Below are 22,643 nucleotides of genomic sequence, written 5' to 3'. Positions count from 1 at the left end.
TCCGGGACTGTCACTTGGCTGCCGGCGTCGGGCCACGCCGGTGACGGCCGGAGAGCGCCGGGTCGGGGCCGGTTTTGCGGAAGGGTCTGGAGACCCGAGGTGCGGGCAGCGAGGACGTGCGGGCAGCGAGGACGTGCAGGCGGAGATCCGAGGCACGGGCAGCCGAGCCCGGGGGCCCACGGCCAGTCCCCGGCCTCAGTTTCCCGGGGTGCGGCGTGTGCGCCCCCCAAGCCACGTGCTCCGGCCTCCACGCCGTCCCGACGCGGCGCCCTTGACGGATTGGGAGAGAGGCCCGGAGCCTGAGCGCCCGCACCTTTCTGCAGGTTCCGATGGCGGCGGCGCAGACAGACCCGGCGCAGGTGAGTAGCGGGAACCCCAGGCCCCCACCCACCCGGATGCCTCCTTCATGGACCCGAGCCCCGATCGAGGGAGGCACTTTACCTGGACGTCTTGTCTTCCCCTCGCGCTTCGTCCTAGGCCCTGCTGTCCCGGCCGGTTGGGAGTGCACGCGTGGGATCCCCACTTCTGGCAGCTAAGGGGGTGAGGTGTAGAAGGAAGTTCCAAGGGGAGGGTCCCCCGTCTGCAAAACCTGGGAGGGAAGCCTGTGTGTAGGCGCTTCCGGAACTGAGCTGCTCGGCGGGGAGAAGATATGTATGTCTGAAAGGGCAGGCCGAGGAGTTAAGACTATCCCGAGGGCACCGGGAGACTGGACATGCTTTAAGTTAACGATTTTTTAGGGTATTCCACCTATTGTTGAGTGGAGAACAGAAGCAGAGGGGCGTGGCGGTGTGCAGGGAGGAGGCTACTGTCACAGTCCGGGCAGTGCGGGTGCGAAAAGCCGTTGGATTCTGGATAGATCTGCTGGTGCATCAAGTGCGGGGTGTGCGGGAGTGTCCTGCGTGAAGGGCCAGTCTAAGGTTTTCCGCCGGAGCACCCAAAAGAATGGAGCTGCCTAGCACTTTCACAGGTCCTCCCCCAGGCAGTGGGGCCAGGATTTGGTAGCTGGTGCTGAAATTGAAAACCCTTGATTGTATCCTTGCCCTGGGGCTGTGCCAGTGGCAACTGTCACTCAATGGGACAGAGAAAAAAAGAACGGAGCTGCTGTAGACAAAATTAGGAATTTGAAGGGAAAGTAGATTTCAGGGGGAAATTGGGAAGAGTCTGTGCTGTCTCAGAGTGGAGGTGTCACATGGACCTGGAATTGTAGATGTCCAAGGACAGAGTCCTGATGTTCTGAGTGAGGTAGAGCCTAGGAATCAAACTTAGGAAGAGGACATCTCACAGACTCAGCCAGGGATAGGCATGGGCAGTTAGGGCTCTAGGGAGATGAGGAATGGCTGGCAGCCCCTGGGGCTCTCAGGGGAAGTCTGGCAGGTGGCTGAGGGAAGGGAAGGTGGCAGCCACCTGAGGAGGAAATAGAGGGGGCCTGGCTATGGAGGGAGGAGGGAAATGGCTTCTTGTGTGCCCACCAGATCCTTGGCGCCACCCCTGTGGCAACTGGAGGGGATCAGCCAGTCCTTCAGGTTCAAAGAGCAACCTTAAAATGTCAGGCAAGTTCAGCAGGAGAGGGCATCCCTACAGGGATGGGCATGTCCTGGGGGCTCTGCAGCTGGGACTTGTACAGTTACTTATGCAAGAGCAATGAGAGCACCTTTGGGGAGGCTCAGCTTGTGCAAAGGCTGGAGAATGAGTGGACGCCAGGGGCTGGCCTTGGTGTGGCAGAAGGCCAGGGGCTTCCTCTGGCTGCCTTGTGTAGAGTGGCCAGGTCGGGTTAAAGAGGCATCTACGGCCTAGATGGGGAAGGTGGAGGGGAGGGGTCCAGACAGGTGAGGGAAGTCCCATCTGCAGAGCCTTGCAGGAGGAGGGTGAGCATCTGAGGGACACGAGCGGAGGTAGCCTTTGGGGCACGGAGCTGGGTCTTGGTTCACACAGCTATAGCTTAGATCATGTCCATCTTCCAACTCTCTTAGGGCCTAATGGCCTTTGAAGACGTGGCTGTGTACTTCTCTCGGGAGGAATGGGGGCTCCTGGATGCAGCCCAGAGGGCTCTGTACCGCCGTGTGATGCTGGAGAACTTCACGCTCCTGGCCTCGCTGGGTAAGCCCTGGGTCCTCCATGGGGAGCTCATGTGTTGCCAGGCTAGGCTGCCAGCACTAACCTCTTACCACCCGGCAGCCTGTGAGCAGCCACATGTCCTCTGGCTGAGTGCCCCTGTTAGCTGTGGTGCCTCTGTGCTCAGTCCCCTTCTGGTGCTGCCAACACGGTTCTCCTCACAGGAACCATCGAGCTGCTCTGATGTGCTCTGTGATGTGACCTCGGGTATCCTTGGTTGCACAGATGATGCCGTCCGTGGCCCACGAAGCCCTGACTCCTGCCATCTGCCGGGGGTGACCCCTCACTTGCTTGTCTTCTCTCACAGGACTCTCTGTCTCCCGACCCCACGTGGTCATCCAGCTTGAGTGTGGCAAGGAGCCCTGGGTTCTCAATGGGACAGATGTGACCCTGGCCAGGAATGCCCAGAGGAGGCCGAGCCCTGGTGAGTGGGGGCTCAGGGGTGTGAGCTTGGGGCCAACCTATGGCCAAGCTTCTGTCCACCTTCCCTCCTGGATGCTCTCCTCTCCAGCTTCCCACCCGACCGACTCCTTTCACCATCAGCCTCTTCTGGAGGCTCCGGCTTTGGCTGCCCTTGAAGGGGAGCTCCAAGGGCCACCCCCAGGCCGTGGTGAGACCTGCTCAGAATCCCACCCTCAGCCAGTCTGTGTGGCCTCAGACCCTGCCCGTCTTCCCTCACCACCTCATCTGTGGGGCCGTTTGTTCACGTGTTCATCGTTGAGCACTTGCAGTGGCCAGTCCCGTTCGCGGCACTGGGGACACAGCCTTGCCCAGACCGCTCCTGGTCCTGCCTTTGTGGGGTTGACCCTGCTAGGGGAGAGGCAGTCAGCAAGCAGAGCTGGTGAGTAAAATCTGTTCCATCAGGTAGCCATCAGTGTAAGGGGCAAAGCCACCTGGGGAGTGCCCTGGGGACGGGCTCCGTGCAGGAAGGGAGTCTGGCCCCAGCTCCTCTCCCCAGCCTCCACGGCCGGTCCCGCGGGCCCCTTTGCTTACCCACGCGGCCTGTCTGGGTGACCCAGGCGTCCACCGTTTCTGGTCCTTCAGCTTCCCCTCATCTGGCAGAGGACAGAGATGTTTCTGGAGAAGCAGCATTGCCAGGGGCCTTCCAGGACGGCCCCCCTCTGGCACCGACTAGGGTTCTCCCCAGTGCTGGTGCCTCTGAGCGTGGGAAAAGCCTGGAGGGTCGGCGCGGCGTGTCCCCCTCTCGGGAGAGGAAACCCACAGGGGTGTCTGTGATCTACTGGGAAAGCGGCGAGGCCAGCGTCAGCCTGCGGCTGACCTCTTCTCTGCGGGCCCCACCCGGGGAGAAGGCCCTCGCAGACCACCCTGCACCAGGCAAGCAGCCGAGGGCATCGGAGCGGCAGAAGCTGTACGCATGTGAGGCCCCGGGGAGAGCCTTCCCGGGCGCCCCAGAGGCTCAGGGGGACCGAGGAATGGGTGAGGCTTGGCGCGAGCCTCAGAGACTGCTCGCTGTCTCAGAGCCCCCGACCTGGGCCGAACTGGGCGAGGCCCTGCACGCTGGACCCGGCCTCCTCTCTGGGGAGAAGCCCTTCGAGTGCAGGGCATGCAGCAAGGTGTTCGTGAAGAGCTCGGACCTGCTGAAGCACCTGCGCACCCACACCGGGGAGCGGCCGTACGAGTGCGCGCAGTGCGGCAAGGCCTTCAGCCAGACGTCGCACCTGACGCAGCACCAGCGCATCCACAGCGGAGAGACGCCCTACACGTGCCCGGCCTGCGGCCAGGCCTTCCGGCACAGCTCCTCGCTGGTGCGGCACCAGCGCATCCACACGGCCGAGAAGGCCTTCCGCTGTGCCGAGTGCGGCAAGGCCTTCAGCCACCGCTCCAACCTCAGCCAGCACCGCAAGATCCACGCCGGGGGCCGGCCCTACGCGTGCACGCGCTGTGGCCGCAGCTTCTGCCGCAACTCGCACCTGATCCAGCACGAGCGCACGCACACCGGCGAGAAGCCCTTCGCCTGCGCGCTCTGCGGGGCCGCCTTCAGCCAGGGCTCGTCGCTCTTCAAGCACCGGCGCGTGCACACCGGCGAGAAGCCCTTCGCCTGCGCGCAGTGCGGCCGCGCCTTCAGCCACAGCTCCAACCTCAGGCAGCACCGGCTGCTGCACACGGGAGAGCGGCCTTTCCGTTGCTCGGACTGCGGCAAGGCCTTCGCCAAGGGCGCCGTGCTGCTCAGCCACCGACGCATCCACACGGGCGAGAAGCCCTTCGTGTGCGCACAGTGCGGCCGCGCCTTCCGCGAGCGCCCGGCCCTCTTCCACCACCAGAGGCTCCACACCGGTGAGAAGCCAGCGCGGCGGCCCCGGGCCAGCTCGCTCCCCCAGGCCAGGCCTCCTTCGGGGGCATCGTGTGAAGGCACACTGGGGAGGGAAGCCGGGCCCACTGCTGCCTCGGGCCCAGCCACGGTTCCGAAGACGGCTGAGCCTTGAGGTCGCAGCCCCGACCTTCCCCGGCCTGTTGTGAGTCCCTTCCATGGGTACGGGGCCCCGCCCTCTGCAGAGCCACGCTGTGGAGAAGCTCTGCGCGTGCACTGCCATTCCCCCTGCACGTGGTGACAAGATTTGCCTCTTGTCAGCCACAGCTCACTCCTCCAGCCCCAAGCGGTCACGCTGAACAAAGGCCAGGGGGAGGCCAGCATGGTGCTGCCAGTTCGCCCATATTTTGACTGTGCGCGCGAACGGGAAGCGCTGGGGCGGGGTGGAGGTGGTCCTGAGAACTTTCTGAGGTTTACACCCAACCTGCAGGGTCTGTGTGGAACCTCTCCACCCCTACCCCCAGCGTATTCCCCCAGCCCTCAGTTCATCCAGGGCTTCCTGGGAACAGGCCCAGAAGACAGGAAGTCATGGGGGAGGCAGGTACTGGCTTCGGACAAGTGGCTGGGCTCTGAGCCTCAGCTCCCTCCTCTAGGGAAGAGAAAAGATTCAGCCCTGCAGAGGGTATTTGCAGCACCCTGACAGGCAGCATCTTGATAAGGGCCAATATGTGCCAACCGCCAGCCCCCGTTCTGAGCGCTGCACAGTTTCTCCTGACAGCTCTGTGAGGTGGCTGCTGTTAGTATCCCCACTTCTCAGATGAGGAGACTGAGGCACAGAGAGGGGACGTGAGTTGCACAACAGCAGGGCCACTGGCCCAGCATCCAGAGAGCTCACCACTTTACCCCACACTTAGCCTGCCAGCTCTGAGGGCTGGGTGAAGCCTGCGTGGCTTGCGGCTCACGGCGGACCCTCAGGAGGTGGAGGAGGGTGGGGGCGGGAAGTCCCCAGGTGAAGGACGGAGATTGAGAGTGATGGTTCCCCAGCTGTGCTGGTGCATTCAGAGTGTGGTCCAAGCCTCAGCTTCGGCCGTGTCCTGTTGTTACCGAAGTCAGCGATACAGGAGCCTTTCCATCCCCACTGCCTTGACTGGAGGTGACCGTAACAACAGGTGCAGAGGAGACAAGATGGGGCTGCTTGATTCTCTGGGGTCCAATGGCCACGTGCCTGCCATTACCTAAGGCTGTGTGTGGCGCCCTCCCAAGATCTCCTCCCCAGTGTGACATAACCCACAGGGTGGGGACACTGAGGCAGACAAGTTAGGTGGGGGCCTGGTTGGCTTCTTGTGGCCTTCAACAGACAAGCCCCATCTCCACCTTAGGCCTCACCCGCAGGGAAGTTAATGGTGTTTTTACTGGGGGTAAAAAAAGACTAGAACTTACAGCTTGGAATGGATGGACACTGTAAATTCTTGCACGGCACTGTGTAGGTCCACAGCCTCAGCCTCCAGGTCATGGTTCAGAAGGTTTTAACAATACAGAGTCCAGAGAGGCTCTCTAATAAAGGTTTCTTTTTAAAAACGTGAGTGGTAGCAGCCTGAAACCGGTTTCATCCCAGCACGATGCAAACGTGTCATCACACAGCTGCAGGGACTTGGCTTCAACCCTGGTCCCTTTGAGAGGCCTCAGGGTAGAGGTGCAGCCTGTCTGCGGCCCACCGAAGGTCTGTGTCCCCTTGGCAGCCAAGAGACATGGACAGGGTGGGGCTGCCCCAAGCAGCAGCTCTGTTGGGACATGGGCCTTTGTGGATCCAGGCCTTGGAATCTGAGGCAGGGGGCACACGTGGAGACCCGAAAGGTTGACCCCAACCCAGTGGGTGCTCCCGTTCAATCACCTCAAAGACCTCGCAGGTATCTGCCATTGCCAAAGAACAGAGACGTGACACCCCCAACTCTCCACCTGCCAGCAGGGTTCCGCCCCTGAAACCTCCCAAGTTCCTGCAAGGAAAGGAGACAAGGGGTAGGGAGAAGAGTCACACAGGGCCAGCTCCCCAAAACTCCTCAAGGGCAGGTCCTCTGAGCCATTGTCCACCCCTCTTGGGGCCCATCCTCTCTCTGAGCTGGTCCATGCCCTGGCCTCGCCCTATTTCATCTTCCCCCAGGCTGGCCCCCATGAGGGATTCTTGAGCAGCTCACTTCAGGTCAGTGTGGGTGGCTGTGAGATGCAGACAAACGCCACAGAGCTTACAGAAGGCTATTGTAGGGAGCCCGTGGGGTTCAGGAGCAAAGGAGTGTTGAACATCAAGTGGACGCCCAGAGAGCCACTTGCAACCTTTTTCGCGCCTTGGACAGAAGCTGGGCCTGGTGCTCTATTCTGTCTCCCCACCAGCCTCCTCCCTGCTTCACTGAGCCTTTCCTGCCTGTGTGCTTGGCCCCTACTATCCCTCCTTTCCTCCACCCTCCTCGAGTCCACCCTCCCAGCACCAGGGGTGGTCAGAGGCTCCAGCCCTGTTCTTGTGGGAATAGCAACCATGAGCACCCACCTTCCCCCATGTCTTGGCCCCTAAGTTGTCCTCCCCCAAACCTTTTTGATCATCTTGGGCCACGTCCTGCCAGGCTGACCCTTCCACTCAACTGTGAATGGGTCATGACTATAAAAGGTATCCGTGGGCTTTCTGGGTCAAGACGATGGACTGAACACATACATCTCACTTGGTCCAGAAGCCCACTGAAACCACAGAGAGCCCTTAAAGCAAACCCTTGAGAATTCCCTGGCGGTCCAGTGGTTAGGACTCTGCGCTTCCACTGCAGGGGGCTCGGGTTCGATCCCTGGTTGGGGAGCTAGGATTCCGCAAGCGGCACGGCCAATAAATTAACTATAACACAAACCCACGAATATGAGGATGGTAAAAGAGGAGGCAGCGGCATTCTGAAGCTAGAAGAAGTTGGGGGTGGGAGAGCTGTCACTGATTTGGGGAAAGCCAAATGCTGAGTTGGCGCTGGCGGAAGTGGAAGGAGATTCCATCAGGCTTACGCTGCAGAATTCCAGAAGGCTTGAAAACCAGCAGCCCCCTGGAAGGGGAGACCCAAAACAAAGATGACTGAGTGGGAGCTCCTGGAGAAGCTGTTAGAGCTCCAGCTCTTCCCACAGGGTAGATGGTGGAAGAGTCCTTTCTGGGGAATCCGAACAGTCCCAGAGAAAAAATCAAATCGCTGGTAGCCAGGGATTCCTAGGTATTAGAAGAAACTCAAACAGGCAGGCAGATGCACCTTAGGATCAATAAATAAGTCATTGTTCAGCCATTTGATGTGTGGAAGCAAAACACCCTGACCCACAGTCAGATTTTAAAAACACTAACATCGTCTACTGATATATACTAGTTCTGGTCCCCAAAGTAAATAAAAGGCTGAACACGTCCCATAATTCTGGACAAAAACCTCCAGCCCTCACTTTGCAGTACTGATCTAGCTGAAGGCATGTCTGAGACTCTGAGGGTAGAAATCATGGAACAGTTTCTTCATCAGGAGATGGGTGCCTGCTGTCCCCGCATATCTGCAGGGCGCTCAGCAGTGGTCGAATGAAGGACCCCAGCACCATCCTCGCTGGAGAAATTCCCGGGGATGGCGGAGAAAGCCCGTGGGTTAGGCCAGCCTTCCCGGTAGGTCCCTGCTTCCTCCTAGGACCTCGGGCCGTTGTCTTGGAAACAGCTGGAGCAGGTTGGTTATGCTCCAGGGGTTACCAAGGCGTCCGCCGGGCGACCAGAAAGAAGCCTCAGGTAGGGCTCTGGGGGAGGAGCCTAGGCGCAGCGCCAACCCTGATTGACCGAAAGGTCACGCTCCTCCCCATCCGTCACCTCCTGCCAATAGGCGCCGGGCCTGCTGTGCACATGCGCAGGATTCGAAGGTCCCGTACGTCTCCGCCGTTGGTGAGTCTTAGGGTGCGATACAAAGGAAGAGCGGCTGCCGGGGAGGGGAGGGAGTCCCCCAAACCCTGCGACTCTGCAGATTCCTCTCGGAGGGATGGGGCGCCTCTCAGTCGTGAGAGGCCTCCGAAAATGATCATCTACTGGCGGAGGCCGCGCCTGTCCCTGTTTGCTGAGGCTCATGGGAAATGTAGTCCGAAGGGAGGGGGTGGTGCTGCCTTCGGAGCAGACGTGTGATTGGCCAGAGCGGCGTCGCCAGGGCAACGCGCGAGGGGCTGACCGCTGGGTCCGGGGAGAGGCGCGCGGGACCGCGTGGGCCCACTTACCCGAAGCGGCCTCGGGTGGCCGAGGTGAGCACCGGCCGGCTGGGTGGGCGTGGCCTTTCCACTACCTCCCGACGTGCCCCACCTCCGAGCCTTCTCCCGGGCCCCTCCTCCCTTCCGCAGCCCCGTTCCTCTCCTTCGGGAAGACCTGCCCCCCTTTCCTCTGTGGAAGGCGGACTCCAGGAGTCAGACCTAGTCCAGCCTATCGGACAGGCCCCCCCACCCCCAAAGTGGGCGTGTTTCACTCCAGAGCCTCTGCAGGGCCGGGACACAGTTGCCCGTCCACCGCTCCACACAACTCGTGATTCCGTTTTGCTTTGATTCTGCGTTTCACATGCACGGTCCATACCGTGTGAATCATGCACAGCTCTCCGCGGTCAGCGAGCACGGTGTCTCGGGGTCCACATCAGCCCTTGCCTCGAGCCATGGCGCAAGCCAGCCCCTCAGGGTGCCCCACTTGGGTCAGCGTGTCCCGGAGATGGTGGGGACAGGCAGCCTGGCCCCAGTTCTCACCCTGGATCACGGCCCCACCGCCTCCCTGGCTAACCCCTTTCCCCGCCGCGGGGGCACCTGCCGGGGCTCCTCAGCCTGACCCTGAAAGCCTGTGCTAACTCCTCTTGCCTGCGCTCCAGAATCATCTCCCGACAGACAGTTCCCTGCAGTTTCCTGGAAGCTCCACTGGCAACTTGCCTCCAAGTGTCGGTTCCTTCTGCTCTCAGTTCCAGCTCCTGCGACCCCTCCCTCCATGAAGCTTTCCCCAATTCAGCCGCAAGCATCCCCACACCACGGTCCTCTCTGTCACAGCCTCAGCCCCCTGGGCTGGGCCTCTCTGCACAGTGCCTTACCCTGGCTGTGGCCTTGTGGCTGGCACCCTGACCCCTCCTTTCCTGCAGGTCCCCCTTGGTGGCTCCAAGAAGACTCCCTGCACAACAATGCCATCCCCACTGGGCCCCCCGAGTCTGCCCTCTGTGGACCCCGAGGCCACCCTGGAGGATCCTGAGGCAGCACGCCAGCGCTTCCGGGGCTTCTGCTACCAGGAGGTGGCCGGTCCCCGCGAGGCCTTGGCCCAGCTCCGGGAGCTCTGCCGCCAGTGGCTGCGGCCCGAGGTGCACTCCAAGGAGCAGATGCTGGAGCTGCTGGTGCTGGAGCAGTTCCTGGGCGCGCTGCCCCCTGAGATCCAGGCCTGGGTGCGGGGACAGCAGCCAGGCAGCCCTGAGGAGGCCACTGTCCTGGTCGAGGGCCTGCGGCATGACCCTGGGCAGCTGCTGGGCTGGGTGAGTGTGGTGGTGTTGGCTTCTTGGAGGGACAGAGTGAGAGTAGCGCCCCGATGACTTGCCTCTCCCCCTCAGATTACAGCACGTGTCCTGAAGCAAGCGGTGCTCCCAGCCACACAGAACACAGAGGAGTCTGTGGGGAGCTCCCACCCTTCAGGGACAGTGGAGCCCCTAAAGGCAGCCTCTTGGGAGGGGTCCAAGGATGCCCAGTTGGAGGGGAACGCCCAGCTCAGCTGCAGCGTGAAGGAGGAGCCTGATGGCTACGGGCAGGAGACAGGTGAGAGCGGGGGTGCGCGAGGGCTGGGGCCTCCTTGAGAGAGTGCAAACGTCCCCAGCTAGGGCGGGGAACCCAGGTGAGATTGTGCTGGAGCTGGGGGCTCCTGGAGGGAGTGCGGGTGTGCCCCCCTGGGAGCGGGACCCGCAGGGACTGCAGACTGCAGAGCGGGGTGCCCGGGAGGCCGGAGGGAAGGGCTGGCTGCCTGCCTGCTTGCTATGTGCCTGGTACACACAGAGGACTCCTCCCTGCTGCCGAGGAGGGCCCAGGCTGCGACGCCAGCGCCAGCTCCTCGCCTGCTCTGGCTCACGTGGGAGCCCCTGACCCCTGTCTGCCTTGCTTCCTAGCACCGTCCAGCCCCCCACATCCAGCCCGGTCCCATGAGGGGCCCGCTGAACAACAGGAACTGACCTCCGTGCCCTTTCAGCCACCCAGGATTCAGGTGAGCAGCCCCTGGTGACAGGTGCAGGCCCACAGTGGGAGGAGAGTGTCCTGCCAGTTGTCCAGGCTCCTTGGCCAGCACTTCTTGTGCTCTTTGCTCCCCCTAAGTGGAGTTGGTATCAGGGTACCCCCTGCAGGTCCTGGGGGGCAGGGGGACAGACCAGTGCTTGGAAAGGATTTTGGCCTCAGGTAACTGGGATTCTGGTTTAGAGTGATTGGAACTGGCAGGGGTTGGCTTCCCACTTACAGAGAAGCCAGTTAGGGTGTTGACAGCTCCCAGCAGTTCTGAGCTGGCACCTGGGGAGGGGACAGGATGACCAGGAAAGCCTGAGTGCCACCCAGCAGTCTGGCCTCTCCTGCACACCTGAGATCAGAGTGGAGACAATCTTCCCAGGAAATGCCCGCAGCTCCCCCTCTGCCCGGGCTTTTCTCCAAGGCCAACCAGCCCTCAGCTGCGACCAGCTGGGCATGGAAGCCCCTGCCACCCAGAGGGCTTGGTTCCTGAGTGTGGGCAGCAGGGGTCTTGTCCTCTCCCAGCGACACTTCCTAATCCACTCCACACTGAGAAGTCGCCCAGGAGCCAGCCGCAGCCTGAAGGCCATGGTTGCTTCCACCCCCGGCACCCAGGAGCCAGCCCAGCCATGTCCTGAGTGGGAGGCTGTGCCTGGCCCTCTGCGGCACCTGCCTCCCTGCAGCCCGGTCCCCACAGCCAGGGATGCTGAGGCCCGTGGCATTTCCCCAAGGAGGATCTCCATTACTCTTGAAACCAGAGGCCTGGGAGAGGTGCTTGGGGTCCCTGCATTCCCCTGGCCTTTTGCTTTCGGTGCAGCACACACTGTTCAAGGCCCATCCTTGATGGGTCCTCAGCTTCCATCTGTGCGTCCAGAACATGGGGTGGGGCAGCTGAGGGGGACTGGTGCATCCCCCAGGTGAGCCAGAAGGCAGCTCCCTTCCCGGCCCTGCATCCCCAGCACTGACAGGTTCCCATCTCAGCTTCCTCTTTAGCCCCACCCCCAGGCAGGTGAGGGTGCTTTACCTGCCGCTCCCCAGGTGATTAACAAGGCTGGGCCCATGGGATGGGCCGGGTGGGGTGCGGGGTAGACGGGCCTTCTGTGGGTGATGGGCCGCGTCACTGCAGGAGGAGTGGGGGCTCCTGGACCGGTCACAGAAGGAGGTGTACTGGGACGCGATGCTGCAGAAGTACGGCACGGTGGTCTCCCTGGGTGAGGACCCCTCTCCTCCGGGTCCTTGCGCGCACCTTGCCTCCCGGCGCTTCCCAATCCGCACCCTGGCCACCCGCCGGGGCCCCCACCCCTGTCCCTCATTTGTGCGAACCTCTCACGCCCCCGTGCCAGGGCTGGCGCCTGATGGGCCCCCGACCCCAGCAGGGTTGCCGTGCCCCCTGCCGGAGGCGCGCACTGAGCCGGAGCCGGAGGCGCTGAGCACCGGATCCGAGGGAGCGAGAAGCCTCCTCCCGGGTGAGTGGCCTCCCGCTCCCCGGTGGCGACGGGGGCGGGGGGGCGGGGAGCCCAGGCCGCCCCGCGCCTGGGGGGCTGCGGGCGGAGTCACCAGGCGACCTGGCTCTGCCACCTCTGCCCCCCCCCCAGGAGGAGAGAGCGAGAGCTCCCGAGAGGGCCGGCCCGGCTGCCCGGAGGCCCCGCCGCCCGCGCGGAGCAAGCCCTACACGTGCGCGCAGTGCGGCCGCACCTTCGACTGGAAGTCGGTGTTCGTCATCCACCGCCGCGCGCACGCGGGCGGCCCGGGCGCCGAGAAGCAGCCGGTGGGGCCGCCCCGGCGCGCGCTCCCGGGCCCGCGCAGCTACGCCTGCGAGGAGTGCGGCCGCAGCTTCAGCTGGAAGTCGCAGCTGGTCATCCACCGCAAGGGCCACGCCGGCCAGCGGCGCCACTTCTGCGGCGACTGCGGCCACAGCTTCGACTGGAAGTCCCAGCTGGTCATCCATCGCAAGAGCCACCGGCCCGAGGCCCCGTGAGCGCAGGAGGGGCGCCTCGCCGGGGCCCCGGGCCCAGCCCGCCCCTGCTACTCCACTCCGCCGCAGCCTGGAGAGCTGGAGGCCGCCCAGGCCAGAAGTCAAGAGTCCCAGGAGGGTCCCCCACCCCCGCTCAGTCTCCCCCCAATGCCGCGGCTCCCTCCTCTCCTGTCTCGCCCACCCCACCTTTCAGAGAGAGAGGCCTGGGCTCCAGTGCACCGACCCAGCGGACCCGCGGTGGCCAGGTGACTTCCAAACCCCTTCCTGTGACATGGTGCAGGCCGGTGCAGAAAGCCCAGGAGAGCACAGCCTGCTTCTGTTTGCAGGCAGGTGGAAGGCTAAAGTCTGTCCACTGTGCGTTTTAGATTTTTAACAAATTCCGGTTTTATCCTGGAGAAGCTTCTGCATAAGAATCCTGATCTCTGGTCTCTGCTGGTCGGATCAGCAGCCTCTGCCCTTCCTGCCCAGCAGTTGGAGCTTCAGAGCTGCCTGCCCACGAGCAGGGCCGGTGTCCGGCTTACCTGTTCCTCGGCCACACACATCACTCCCTGGCCTTGTCCTTCCAGCTGTCGAGTCCCAGCCTGAACGGACATTAAGGGAACTTCTTTCCAAGTATGGATGGACAAGCATGGCATCTGAGAACAGATGTGACTTAGGCCATGCATGCTGGCAGGTGAGTGAGTCACAGAGCAGGAGGGTGGAGGATCAGCTGCCTGCTGCCCATGGCAGTCCGTCTGTGGGCATTCAGGACTTTGGCCAGTGTACTGTACTACTTTCCTACTGTTGCTCTAACGAGCTCGGTGGCTTGAAACAACACAAAACGTACTCTCTTAGGACTCTGAATTGGGTCTCACTGGGCCCAATCAAGGTGTCAGCACGGCTGGTTCCTCCTGAAGGCTCTAAGGGGGGAATCCACTTTAAGGCTTTTTCTAGCTTGTAGAGGCTGCCACGTTCCTCGGTGGTGGCCCCTTCCTCCATCTTCAAAGCCAGCAGTGGATGGTTAAGTCTCATGCTGCCTCCCCCTTGTAAGAACCCTCAGGGTTACATCTACGGCTGCCCTGGTAACCCGTGATGGTCTCCCCATCTCGGGGTCACATCTCATCCATGCCCCACCTACACACCTGATCTCATCTGCAAAATCCCTTCTGCATGTGAGACAACATTCACAGGTTCCAGGGATTAGGACATGGGTGTCTTTGGGGACTGTTATTCCACACCCTTCTCTGTCACCTTTCTGCACTGAAAACAAGGGACATTTTTGTGGGACGTGGTTTCAGGGAAACAGGTACACCCACAGAAGGAGCCCTCTGCAGCCTCAGGCTCATGCAGGGGTGGCAGGTGGGTGCTGAGTGTGGCTGTGACCATGGTTACTAGCAGAGGTGGGGTGGACACCTGGGCTGCGTGGGGAGGACCTTGCTGCAGCCTGAAACTGGGAGGAAGAGGCCTCCATCTGGAGGACCCGTCTCCTCCATGCCCAGTCTTCTGAGGGCCTTTGACCTGTCGACCACACTCAGGCCTGGGGAAGCAGAGCCAGGCTGGAGATGGAACCGGGCACTGGTGATCTTGTTACCAAGTCCCAACTTGTACTGCTGGCCACACCACAGGCCAATAAATTGAGAGCCGAGTTGTTGAGGCGAGGAATAGTGACTTTATTCGGAAAGCCAGCGGACTCGGGACTTCCCTGGCGGCGCAGTAGTAAGAACCCACCTGCCAACCTAGGGGACACGGGTTCGATCCCTGGTCTGGGAAGATCCCACAGGCCGCAGAGCAACTAAGCCCGTGCGCCACAACTACTGAGCCTGCGCTCTAGAGCCCAAGAGCCACAACTACTGAGCCCGCATACCTAGAGCCTGTGCTCCACAACAAGAGAAGCCACCGCAATGAGAAGCCCGCTGCAACAGGAGAGAAAGCCCGCGTGCAGCAACGAAGACCCAACGCAGCCAAAAATTAATTGAAAAAGAAAGTGCTGGGCTTCCCTGGTGGCGCAGTGATTGAGAGTCTGCCTGCCGATGCAGGGGACACGGGTTCGTGCCCTGGTACGGGAAGATCCCACATGCCGCAGAGCGGCTGGGCCCGTGAGCCATGGCCGCTGAGCCTGCGCGTCCGGAGCTTGTGCTCCGCAACGGGAGAGGCCACAACAGTGAGAGGCCCGCGTACCACAAAAAAAAAAAAAGAAAATGCTTTTAAAAAAAATAGAAAGCCAGCGGACCAAGAAAGTGGTGCACTCATGCCCCAAAGAACCATCTTGCCTGAGTTAAAATTCAGGTTTCTTTCATACTGAAAGGGGAGGGAGTAAAGTGAAACATTTCCTGGCTCAGATCAGCTCCGGGAGGGGATGTGTTCATTTCTTCTCCCTGCAGTCATTCACAGGGGGGCCTGGTCAGGAGGTTTCCTGGGAGCTGAACAAAGGTATTTTAGCTTAACGCCCATTATACCTGGGAGGCAGGGCTCCCAGAAATGGGCCATTTTGTATATTGAAGGTTATAGGCAACATCCCTCCGGTTACTAACTTGTAACAGAATACAAAGGTGCTTCCCTGTTACAATCTGGTTGGCAAGCAGGAAGCTTCATCCATGCCGGGGACACGGCGGAAGAGGACAGAGCAGGGCCCGAGCACTCAGGCCAGGCCGAGGGCCCAACGTCAGGACCGCCAGGTGCTGAGGGAGAGCGGTGGGCTACCTTCTAATGCAATTTTCCATATTTAAAAGTAGTTTATGTTCACTTAGAGAAATCTGAAATATACAAGAGGGCAAAGGAGATCGCAAAAATGATTCCTCATGCTGCTGTCTTATTCTCAGTGTTCATCCGCGGGGGCTTGTGTCACACAGCTTGTGAAACTACTGTGCGTTGTGAATCGTGCTCTTACCACGCAGCTCCCTGTGTTATTAAAAATGCCGGGGTGGAAATCCCGTTTTCTGGCCAGCAGTGTTGTTCCCACCAAGCCCAGATAGTTCCTTGTTTCCCGGCCCCCTTAGCACCCAGTGCTGTGGTGGCCGCACCTGAGCAGACACCCCAGATGCAACCTAGCTGTTTCCTCAAAACAGACACCCCCCAAAGTGGGAGCGGTGAGTTTCTGGGAGCGTGGGATTTCTGTTCTTGTTTTTTCCTTTTTCTTTTTGTCTTAAAACAAAACATTATTTTATAGTTCTGGAGGTCAGGGGTCAGGCACAGTCTCACTAAGCTAAGTTCCAGGTGTGGCAGGGTTGAGTGCCTTCTGTGAACTCTGGGAGAACCCATCCCGTGTGCTCGACTTTTCCACCCTAGAGATGGCCTGCGAGCCGGGCTCGCGGCCCTTCCCCACCTTCTGAGCCAGCGGTGGCCAGTCGGCTCTCTCCCACAGGGCGTCACCCTGCCACTGTCCTCTGCCTCCCCTTCCACCTCTGAGGGTCCTCGTGGTGACGTTGGGCCCACCCGGATCATCCAGAACATTTTTTTTTTTTTTTTTGGCTGCATTGGGTCTTCGTTGCTGTGCGCGGGCTTCCTCTAGTTGCGGTGAGCGGGGCCTGCTCTTCGTTGCGGTGCACGGACTTCTCACTGCGGTGGCTTCTCTTGTTGTGGAGCACGGGCTCTAGGCACACGGGCTTCAGTAGTTGTGGCACACGGGCTCAGTAGTTGTGGTGCGCGAGCTTAGTTGCTCTGCGGCATGTGAGATCTTCCCAGACCAGGGATCGAACCCGTGTCCCCTGCATTGGCAGGCGGATTCTCAACCACTGCGCCACCAGGGAAGCCCTGGGCCATGGGATTTTTAAATTCTCATGGATACGTCAGTGTCTTCCGGAAACGTGGGGCCCGCCTGTCTGCCTTCCCTCCAGAAGGGCTCCCTGGCAGCTAGAACGCCCTGGTCTCCCGTTCTCTACCGTCTTCTCCATCCTGCAGGCAGAACCCAAGTGCACTGTTTCTCCATGGATGCCAGGCAGGCTGCACCCTCCTCCCCACAGCCGCTCACGTGGGTTTCCTCTCCCATGAATGCACGGTGTGGGCCACACCGTTGGTCACATCTTCATGCATCTGATCTGACTTTTGAGTTTTCACGTAGTCAGATCCATCACGGTCCTCATCTTCTGTGGCTTTTTTGTTGTCGTTGTTAAATATTTCTTTCTTTGGCTGTGCCGGGTCTTTTTTTTTTTTTTTTTTTTTTTGGTTGCCCCAGGTCTTAGTTGCGTCAGGTGGGCTCCTTAGTTGCGGCATGCAAACTCTTAGTTGCAGCATGCATGTGGGATCTAGTTCTCTGACCAGGGATCGAAGCCGGGATCGAACCCTGCACTGGGAGCGCAGTCTTAACCACTGTGCCACCAGGGAAGTCCCTTCCCTCGCTTTTCTTAGACTGCTTGCCCCAGCCAGCTCAGCAGCATGGTCAGCCTGCAGGGCAGCTTCCAGAATCTACCTCTTCACGTTAGAAACCGGGCCAGGCCACCCCTCCCGTGGCACCCCCTCACCCCTGCCATCCCCTGGGCTGTCTCTGGGCTGAGGCTGCAGGAGGTGTCTTCCTGCCCAGTTCCAGCTGCTCGCCCCCCACCCCCAGTCTCCTCTGATCCTCACGACCACCCCAAGCGCCCCTCCTCCTCGCCTGGGTCTCCCTCCAGCCCCTTCTCCTTCCTCGGCCGCTGCTCCTGAGGTCAGCCTACTTGAGGTGACCCAGTGATTGGCAGAGCCAAAATCTGACGCGGGTCCGTCTGACTGTGGAAGCATCTGTGGATGTGGGGAAAGGCTAAAAGCAAAGCCCGATTCTAGGTGCCTCCCTAACTCCTGAAACCAGGAGAGCCCCAAGGGCAGGTAGCAAGTCCCCCCTCCCTCCCTCCGCTACTCCTGCAGTAACAGCCCCAAGTCACACAGCCCTCCTCATCAAATGGCTCATCCTGCCAAGCCTGCAGAATTATTCCAGAAAGCCAGTCACACATCCTGCAGCAGGGGCCAGGGGCCACCCAAGAGCACGTGACCCTGTGTGGTGTGAGGTGCTCTCCTCCACAGGCTGTGAGCTCATCTACACGTGTTGTGCGTGCAGCCACTTCCCATAGCCCTAGGGCTGGTTGAACAGAAAATGATTGAAACAGTGGCCCCCCACGCACTTATGGTCAATAACCTATGACAGAGGCGGCAAGGATATACAATGGAGAAAAGACAGCCTCTTCGGTAAGTGGTGCTGGGAAAACTGGACAGCTACATGTAAAAGAATGAAATCAGAACACTCCATAACACGATACACAAAAATAAACTCAAAATGGATTAGAGACCTAAATGTAAGGCCGGACACTATAAAACTCTTAGACGAAAGCATAGGAAGAACACTCTTTGACATAAATCACAACAAGATCTTTTTTGATCCACCTCCTAGAGAAATGGAAATAAAAATACATTTTTAAATGGGACCTAATGAAACTTAAAAGCTCTTGCACAGCAAAGGAAACTATGCACAAGACAAAAAGACAACCCTCAGAATGGGAGAAAATGTTTGCAAATGAAGCAACTGACAAAGGATTAATCTCCAAGATTTACAAGCAGCTCATGCAGCTCAATAACAAAAAAACAAACAACCCAATCCAAAAATGGGCAGAAGGCTTAAATAGACATTTCTCCAAGGAAGACATACAGATGGCCAAGAAGCACATGAAAAGCTGCCCAACATCACTAATTATTAGAGAAATGCAGATCAAAACTACAATGAGGTATCACCTCACACCTGTTAGAACGGGCATCATCAGAAAATCTAGAAACAACAAATGCTGGAGAGGGTGTGGAGAAAAGGAACCCTCTTGCACTGTTGGTGGGAATGATTGATACAGCCACTATGGAGAACAGTATGGAGCTTCCTTAAAAAACTAAAAATAGAACTATCATATGAGCCAGCAATCCCACTACTGGACATATACCCAGAGGAAACCATAATTCAACAAGACACATGCACCCCAATGTTCATTGCAGCACTATTTACAATAGCCAGGTCATGGAAGCAACCTAAATGCCCATCAACAGATGAATGGATAAAGAAGATGTGGTACATATATACAATGGAATATTACTCAGCCATAAAAAGGAACAAAATTGGATCATTTGCAGAGACGTGGATGGATCTAGAGACTGTCATACAGAGTGAAGTAAGTAAGAAAGAGAAAAACATATCATATATTAACGCATATATGTGGTACCTAGAAAAATGGTACAGATGAACTGGTTTTCAGGGCAGAAATAGAGACACAGATGTAGAAAAAAAAAGTATGGACACCAAGGGGGGAAAGTGGTGGGGGGGGTGGTTGTGGGATGAACTGGGCGATTGGGATTGACATGTATACACTAATATGTATAAAATAGATAACTAATAAGAACCTGCTGTCTAAAAAAAAATAATAAAATAAAATTCAAAAAAAAAATTTTTAAAGGAAAAAAAAAAAAGTGGGCCCCCTCGGGTGCCCACTGCCCACTGTGGGAGCCATGGTACTAGATGAAGACGCTCCAGAGTTGGGTGGGGCACCACACCCCAAAGCTGCTGAGCAAGGCTGAAGCAGGGCGAGGAGAGCAGGCCTTTGAAGGGAGGCCACAGGCTCACCATCAAGACAGGTAATAGCTTCATATTCTACAAAATAAAAATGAATGCAAACATCATAAAATGTTACATTTCAGTGTAGAGATTTTTCACAGCTTTATGGAGATATTCACATACCATGCAATTCACCCCTTGAAGGTATACAATTCAGTGGTTTTTAGTCTATCCACAGAGCTGTGCCTCCATCATCACACATTTAAACATTTTCTCACATTATCCAAAAAATGCACACCTGTGAGCAGTCATCCCTAACTCCTCCTCCCCGGCCCCTGACGATCACCAATCTCCTTTCTGTCTCTGCGGATCTATCAGGGCTTCTTTTTTTGCTGCCGAATAATATTCCATTGTATGCATGTAGCACATTGTGTTTATCCATTCCTAAGTTGTTTGGACAGTTTGGGTTGTTTGCATGTTTTGGTACTGTGAATAATGCTGCTATGAACATTCATGTGCGAGGGTTTGTGTGGACATATGTTTTTATCTGTCTTGGGTATAAGATTATGTTAGGGGACTTCCCTGGTGGTGCAGTGGTTAAGAATCTGCCTGCCAACGCAGGGGACACAGGTTCGAGCCCTGGTCCGGGAATATCCCACATGCCACAGAGCAACTAAGCCCGTGCGCCACAAGTACTGAGCCTGCGCTGTAGAGCACGCGAGCCACAACTACTGAGCCCGCGCGCCTAGAGCCCGTGCTACGCAACTAGAGACGCCACCGCAGTGAGAAGCCCGTGCACCGCAACGAAGAGTAGCCCCCGCTCGCCGCAGCTAGAGAAAGCCCGCGCAGCAACGAAGACCCATCGCAGCCAGAAATAAATTTATAGGGAAAAAAAAAGATTATGTTAGAACTGGAATTACTGATCATACAGTAACTCTACATTTAACCTTGAGACTGTTTTCTGAAGCAGCTGCACTGTTCTGCATTCTCACTAGCAGTGTACAAGTGTTCCAGTTTCTCCACACCTTCCCCAACACTTGTTATTGTCTTTTTTTTTTTTTTTTTTTTTGCAGTATGCGGGCCTCTCACTGTTGTGGCCTCTCCCGTTGCGGAGCACAGGCTCCGGACGCGCAGGCTCAGCGGCCATGGCTCACGGGCCCAGCCGCTCCACGGCACGCGGAATCTTCCCGGACCGGGGCACGAACCCGTGTCCCCTGCATCGGCAGGCGGACTCTCAACCACTGCGCCACCAGGGAAGCCCGTTATTGTCTTTTTTTAGAACCACGCTAAAGGGTGTGAAGTGTGATAAAGAGGTGTTATAGGATCTACCTTTTTAATCGTAATCAAACACATTTAGAAATAAGACCAAAAAAGCAAACTATTGACAATTCTCCCGAAAAGACCTCTGGATCAGAGAAGGAATCGCTGTTTCATAGTAAATTGACTCTTGTCCACTGAATTTGCCAGGCCAAGAAGGGACTCCCAAATCAGACTGTGTCTTGCTGTACGATCTATTTGCTGACATCCAAAAGGGAAAGAGTCTTTCGCGGGGGCTATCGAACTTGCTTTTCTTCTGTTGCAAAATGTATATTAGGGCCCTGAGGCCCAAGTCAGCGTGAGGGAGACATGGTTTGGGGTAAAGGCCTGAAGTCACAAAACAACGGCAGAGTGAAGCTAGATGTGGCTCACAGACTCTGCTCACAGGGTAGGCTTACAGGGATCTTGTTTTCAGGGCTGAAGCGAGGACAGCCTGGCCCAGCGGAGAGGACTGCTTGTGCCGGCTCTCCCGGCCATGCCCGCTCGTCACCCCAGAAGTTTACACAGGCAGGGACAGTACACAAACTTAAAAGACCAATCCAGAAGAGTAGAGCAAATAAATCCAAAGTAGAGCTCTCTGCACAGAACAATAAATAAAATAGATGACACCACTGAACCTGAGCAAAGAAATGAGAGAGGCCACTAAAGCATGTAAGTCTAGTCATGAAAAAAGAGTGAAATGTACCCACCAAATAGACTTGTATCAGAGATATAAGGAAATATAAATTTATGTATATTATGAGCAACCCCATGGCAACACATTTAAAAATCCATTAGTAATGGATTTTCTACAACAGAAGCCCAGGGATACAGAAATCTATCCAGTTATTTTACTGAACTGGCTTAATCTTATGTGACTACATAAAAGTCTAATTTCTGTACAGCAAAGAGATACAGAAACAAGATTAAGAGAGTCTGCACTGAATCTGTGCCACCCAGTACAGATAAAAGGCTAATATCCGGAAAAGACAAATTTAAAGAACTCCTTTAAATTGTTAAGAACAAGGCAAACCTCCAAAGGAAAGTCAGCAAAACACACAAATGGAGAAGTCGCAAGGAGGAACAGCCAATGTCCCTGTCGCTTGAAGACACGGGATTTAAAGTAGCTACAAGCTGTGACTCTACCTGACAAGGCAGCAGAAAACAACAACAGATGCAAACCTCCTTGCTGGTGTTAACATGAAGCAGCCTTTGGGAGAGAAAGCTGGGGCCACCAGCCACATTTTTTTTTTTTTTTAAATTTTAACCTGCATTGGGTCTTGGTTGCTGCACGCGGGCTTTCTCTAGTTGCGGCGAGCGGGGGCTACTCTTCGTTGTGGTGCGTGGGCTTCTCATTACGGTGGCTTCTCTTGTTGCAGAGCGTGGGCTCTAGGCGCATGGGCTTCAGTAGTTGTGGCTCGCGGGCTTCAGTAGTTGTGGTTTGCGGGCTCTAGAGCACAGGCTCAGTCGTTGTGGCTCATGGGCTTAGTTGCTCCACGGCATGTGGGATCTTCCCGGACCTGGACTCGAACCCGTGTCCCCTGCATTGGCAGGAGGATTCTTAACCACTGAGCCACCAGGGAAGCCCCAACAATTATGTTTTAATCCTTGCAAAGGTAATAGCAAAAACTGTGAATGTCCGAAGCTGACTGGGGCTTGCAGGGGCAGGAATTTGTTTAAAGTGCTGGTGAACCTGTAAGCCTTCAGATCCATAGTGAGATCTTTTTATAACATCCATGCGATGACGGAAGGACTTGACGCCTGCCCTGATGGTGCTGGCTAAATAACTCATGGCTGAAGCACCCCCTCAGCCGGGGCTTCCTTGACGGTAAAGTGGGAATAACGCTACACCCACCCTGTGAGATGGGATGAGGGTGACACAGACTGTTGACTGAGACGTACCCGCATTAGCCCAGCTACAAGGGCAATCTTGAGGGTTCTTAGGTACAGTTTAATCCTGTTGTTGCTGACAATGATCCCTCCCAGTGACGCTGCTGATGAAGAAACAGGCGCGCAGTGAGGGCCGAGCCAGGATGCCAATGTCAGGGCCGACAGGTAGCCCTTGTGGGGAACTTTCCCTGCACTTCTATCTTGTTTAATCCCCATAAACATCTGTTGAGGTGGACACGATCACCAGTCCCATTTTACAATGAAGAAAGACAGTGCTCGGGAGGTAAGGGGTTCTAGGCATTGACCCAGGCCATCCAGGCTGTAAGCGGCCAGCTCTCAATCCACACTGAAACCTCCGGGATCCACAGACCCAGGTTCGCGCCAGC

General features: G+C 57.4%; 2 protein-coding genes and 1 non-coding gene across 6 annotated transcripts; all 3 read left to right on the top strand.

The window, feature by feature from the left end:
• The first annotated feature begins 28 nt into the window (after nt 1-28).
• On the top strand, nt 29-4,556 carry ZNF324 (zinc finger protein 324). 3 transcript variants are annotated; one of them, XM_022564835.3, is made up of 5 exons: nt 29-359; nt 1,971-2,097; nt 2,420-2,536; nt 2,624-2,953; nt 3,157-4,556. In XM_022564835.3, the coding sequence occupies exons 1-5, from the start codon at nt 330-332 to the stop codon at nt 4,554-4,556; spliced, it is 2,004 nt and encodes a 667-aa protein (XP_022420543.1). In that variant the 5' UTR covers nt 29-329. The 3 variants fall into 3 exon arrangements, with proteins under 3 accessions (XP_022420543.1, XP_022420545.1, XP_022420542.1); XM_022564837.3 differs by lacking the exon at nt 2,624-2,953; XM_022564834.3 differs by having other exon boundaries at nt 2,420-2,953.
• On the top strand, nt 953-1,083 carry LOC115802616 (small nucleolar RNA SNORA30/SNORA37 family). The gene has a single exon (XR_004023118.1). It is a non-coding gene; the product is annotated as a small nucleolar RNA SNORA30/SNORA37 family (small nucleolar RNA).
• Nucleotides 4,557-7,955: 3,399 nt separating the features above from the next.
• On the top strand, nt 7,956-18,964 carry ZNF446 (zinc finger protein 446). 2 transcript variants are annotated; one of them, XM_089902023.1, is made up of 6 exons: nt 7,956-8,303; nt 9,517-9,897; nt 9,973-10,174; nt 10,519-10,613; nt 11,751-11,835; nt 11,998-18,964. In XM_089902023.1, the coding sequence occupies exons 1-6, from the start codon at nt 7,956-7,958 to the stop codon at nt 12,600-12,602; spliced, it is 1,716 nt and encodes a 571-aa protein (XP_089758149.1). In that variant the 3' UTR covers nt 12,603-18,964. The 2 variants fall into 2 exon arrangements, with proteins under 2 accessions (XP_089758149.1, XP_089758150.1); XM_089902024.1 differs by lacking the exon at nt 7,956-8,303 and having other exon boundaries at nt 9,535-9,897; nt 11,998-12,094; nt 12,185-18,964.
• Nucleotides 18,965-22,643: the final 3,679 nt, after the last annotated feature.

Source organism: Delphinapterus leucas, chromosome 20 (assembly GCF_059928025.1).
Source record: "Delphinapterus leucas isolate spDelLeu-1000000601 "Yukka" chromosome 20, BTC_Dleu_Yukka2, whole genome shotgun sequence".
NCBI classification, from domain to species: Eukaryota; Metazoa; Chordata; class Mammalia; order Artiodactyla; family Monodontidae; genus Delphinapterus; species Delphinapterus leucas.
This window is presented reverse-complemented; position numbering and strand designations above follow the sequence as displayed.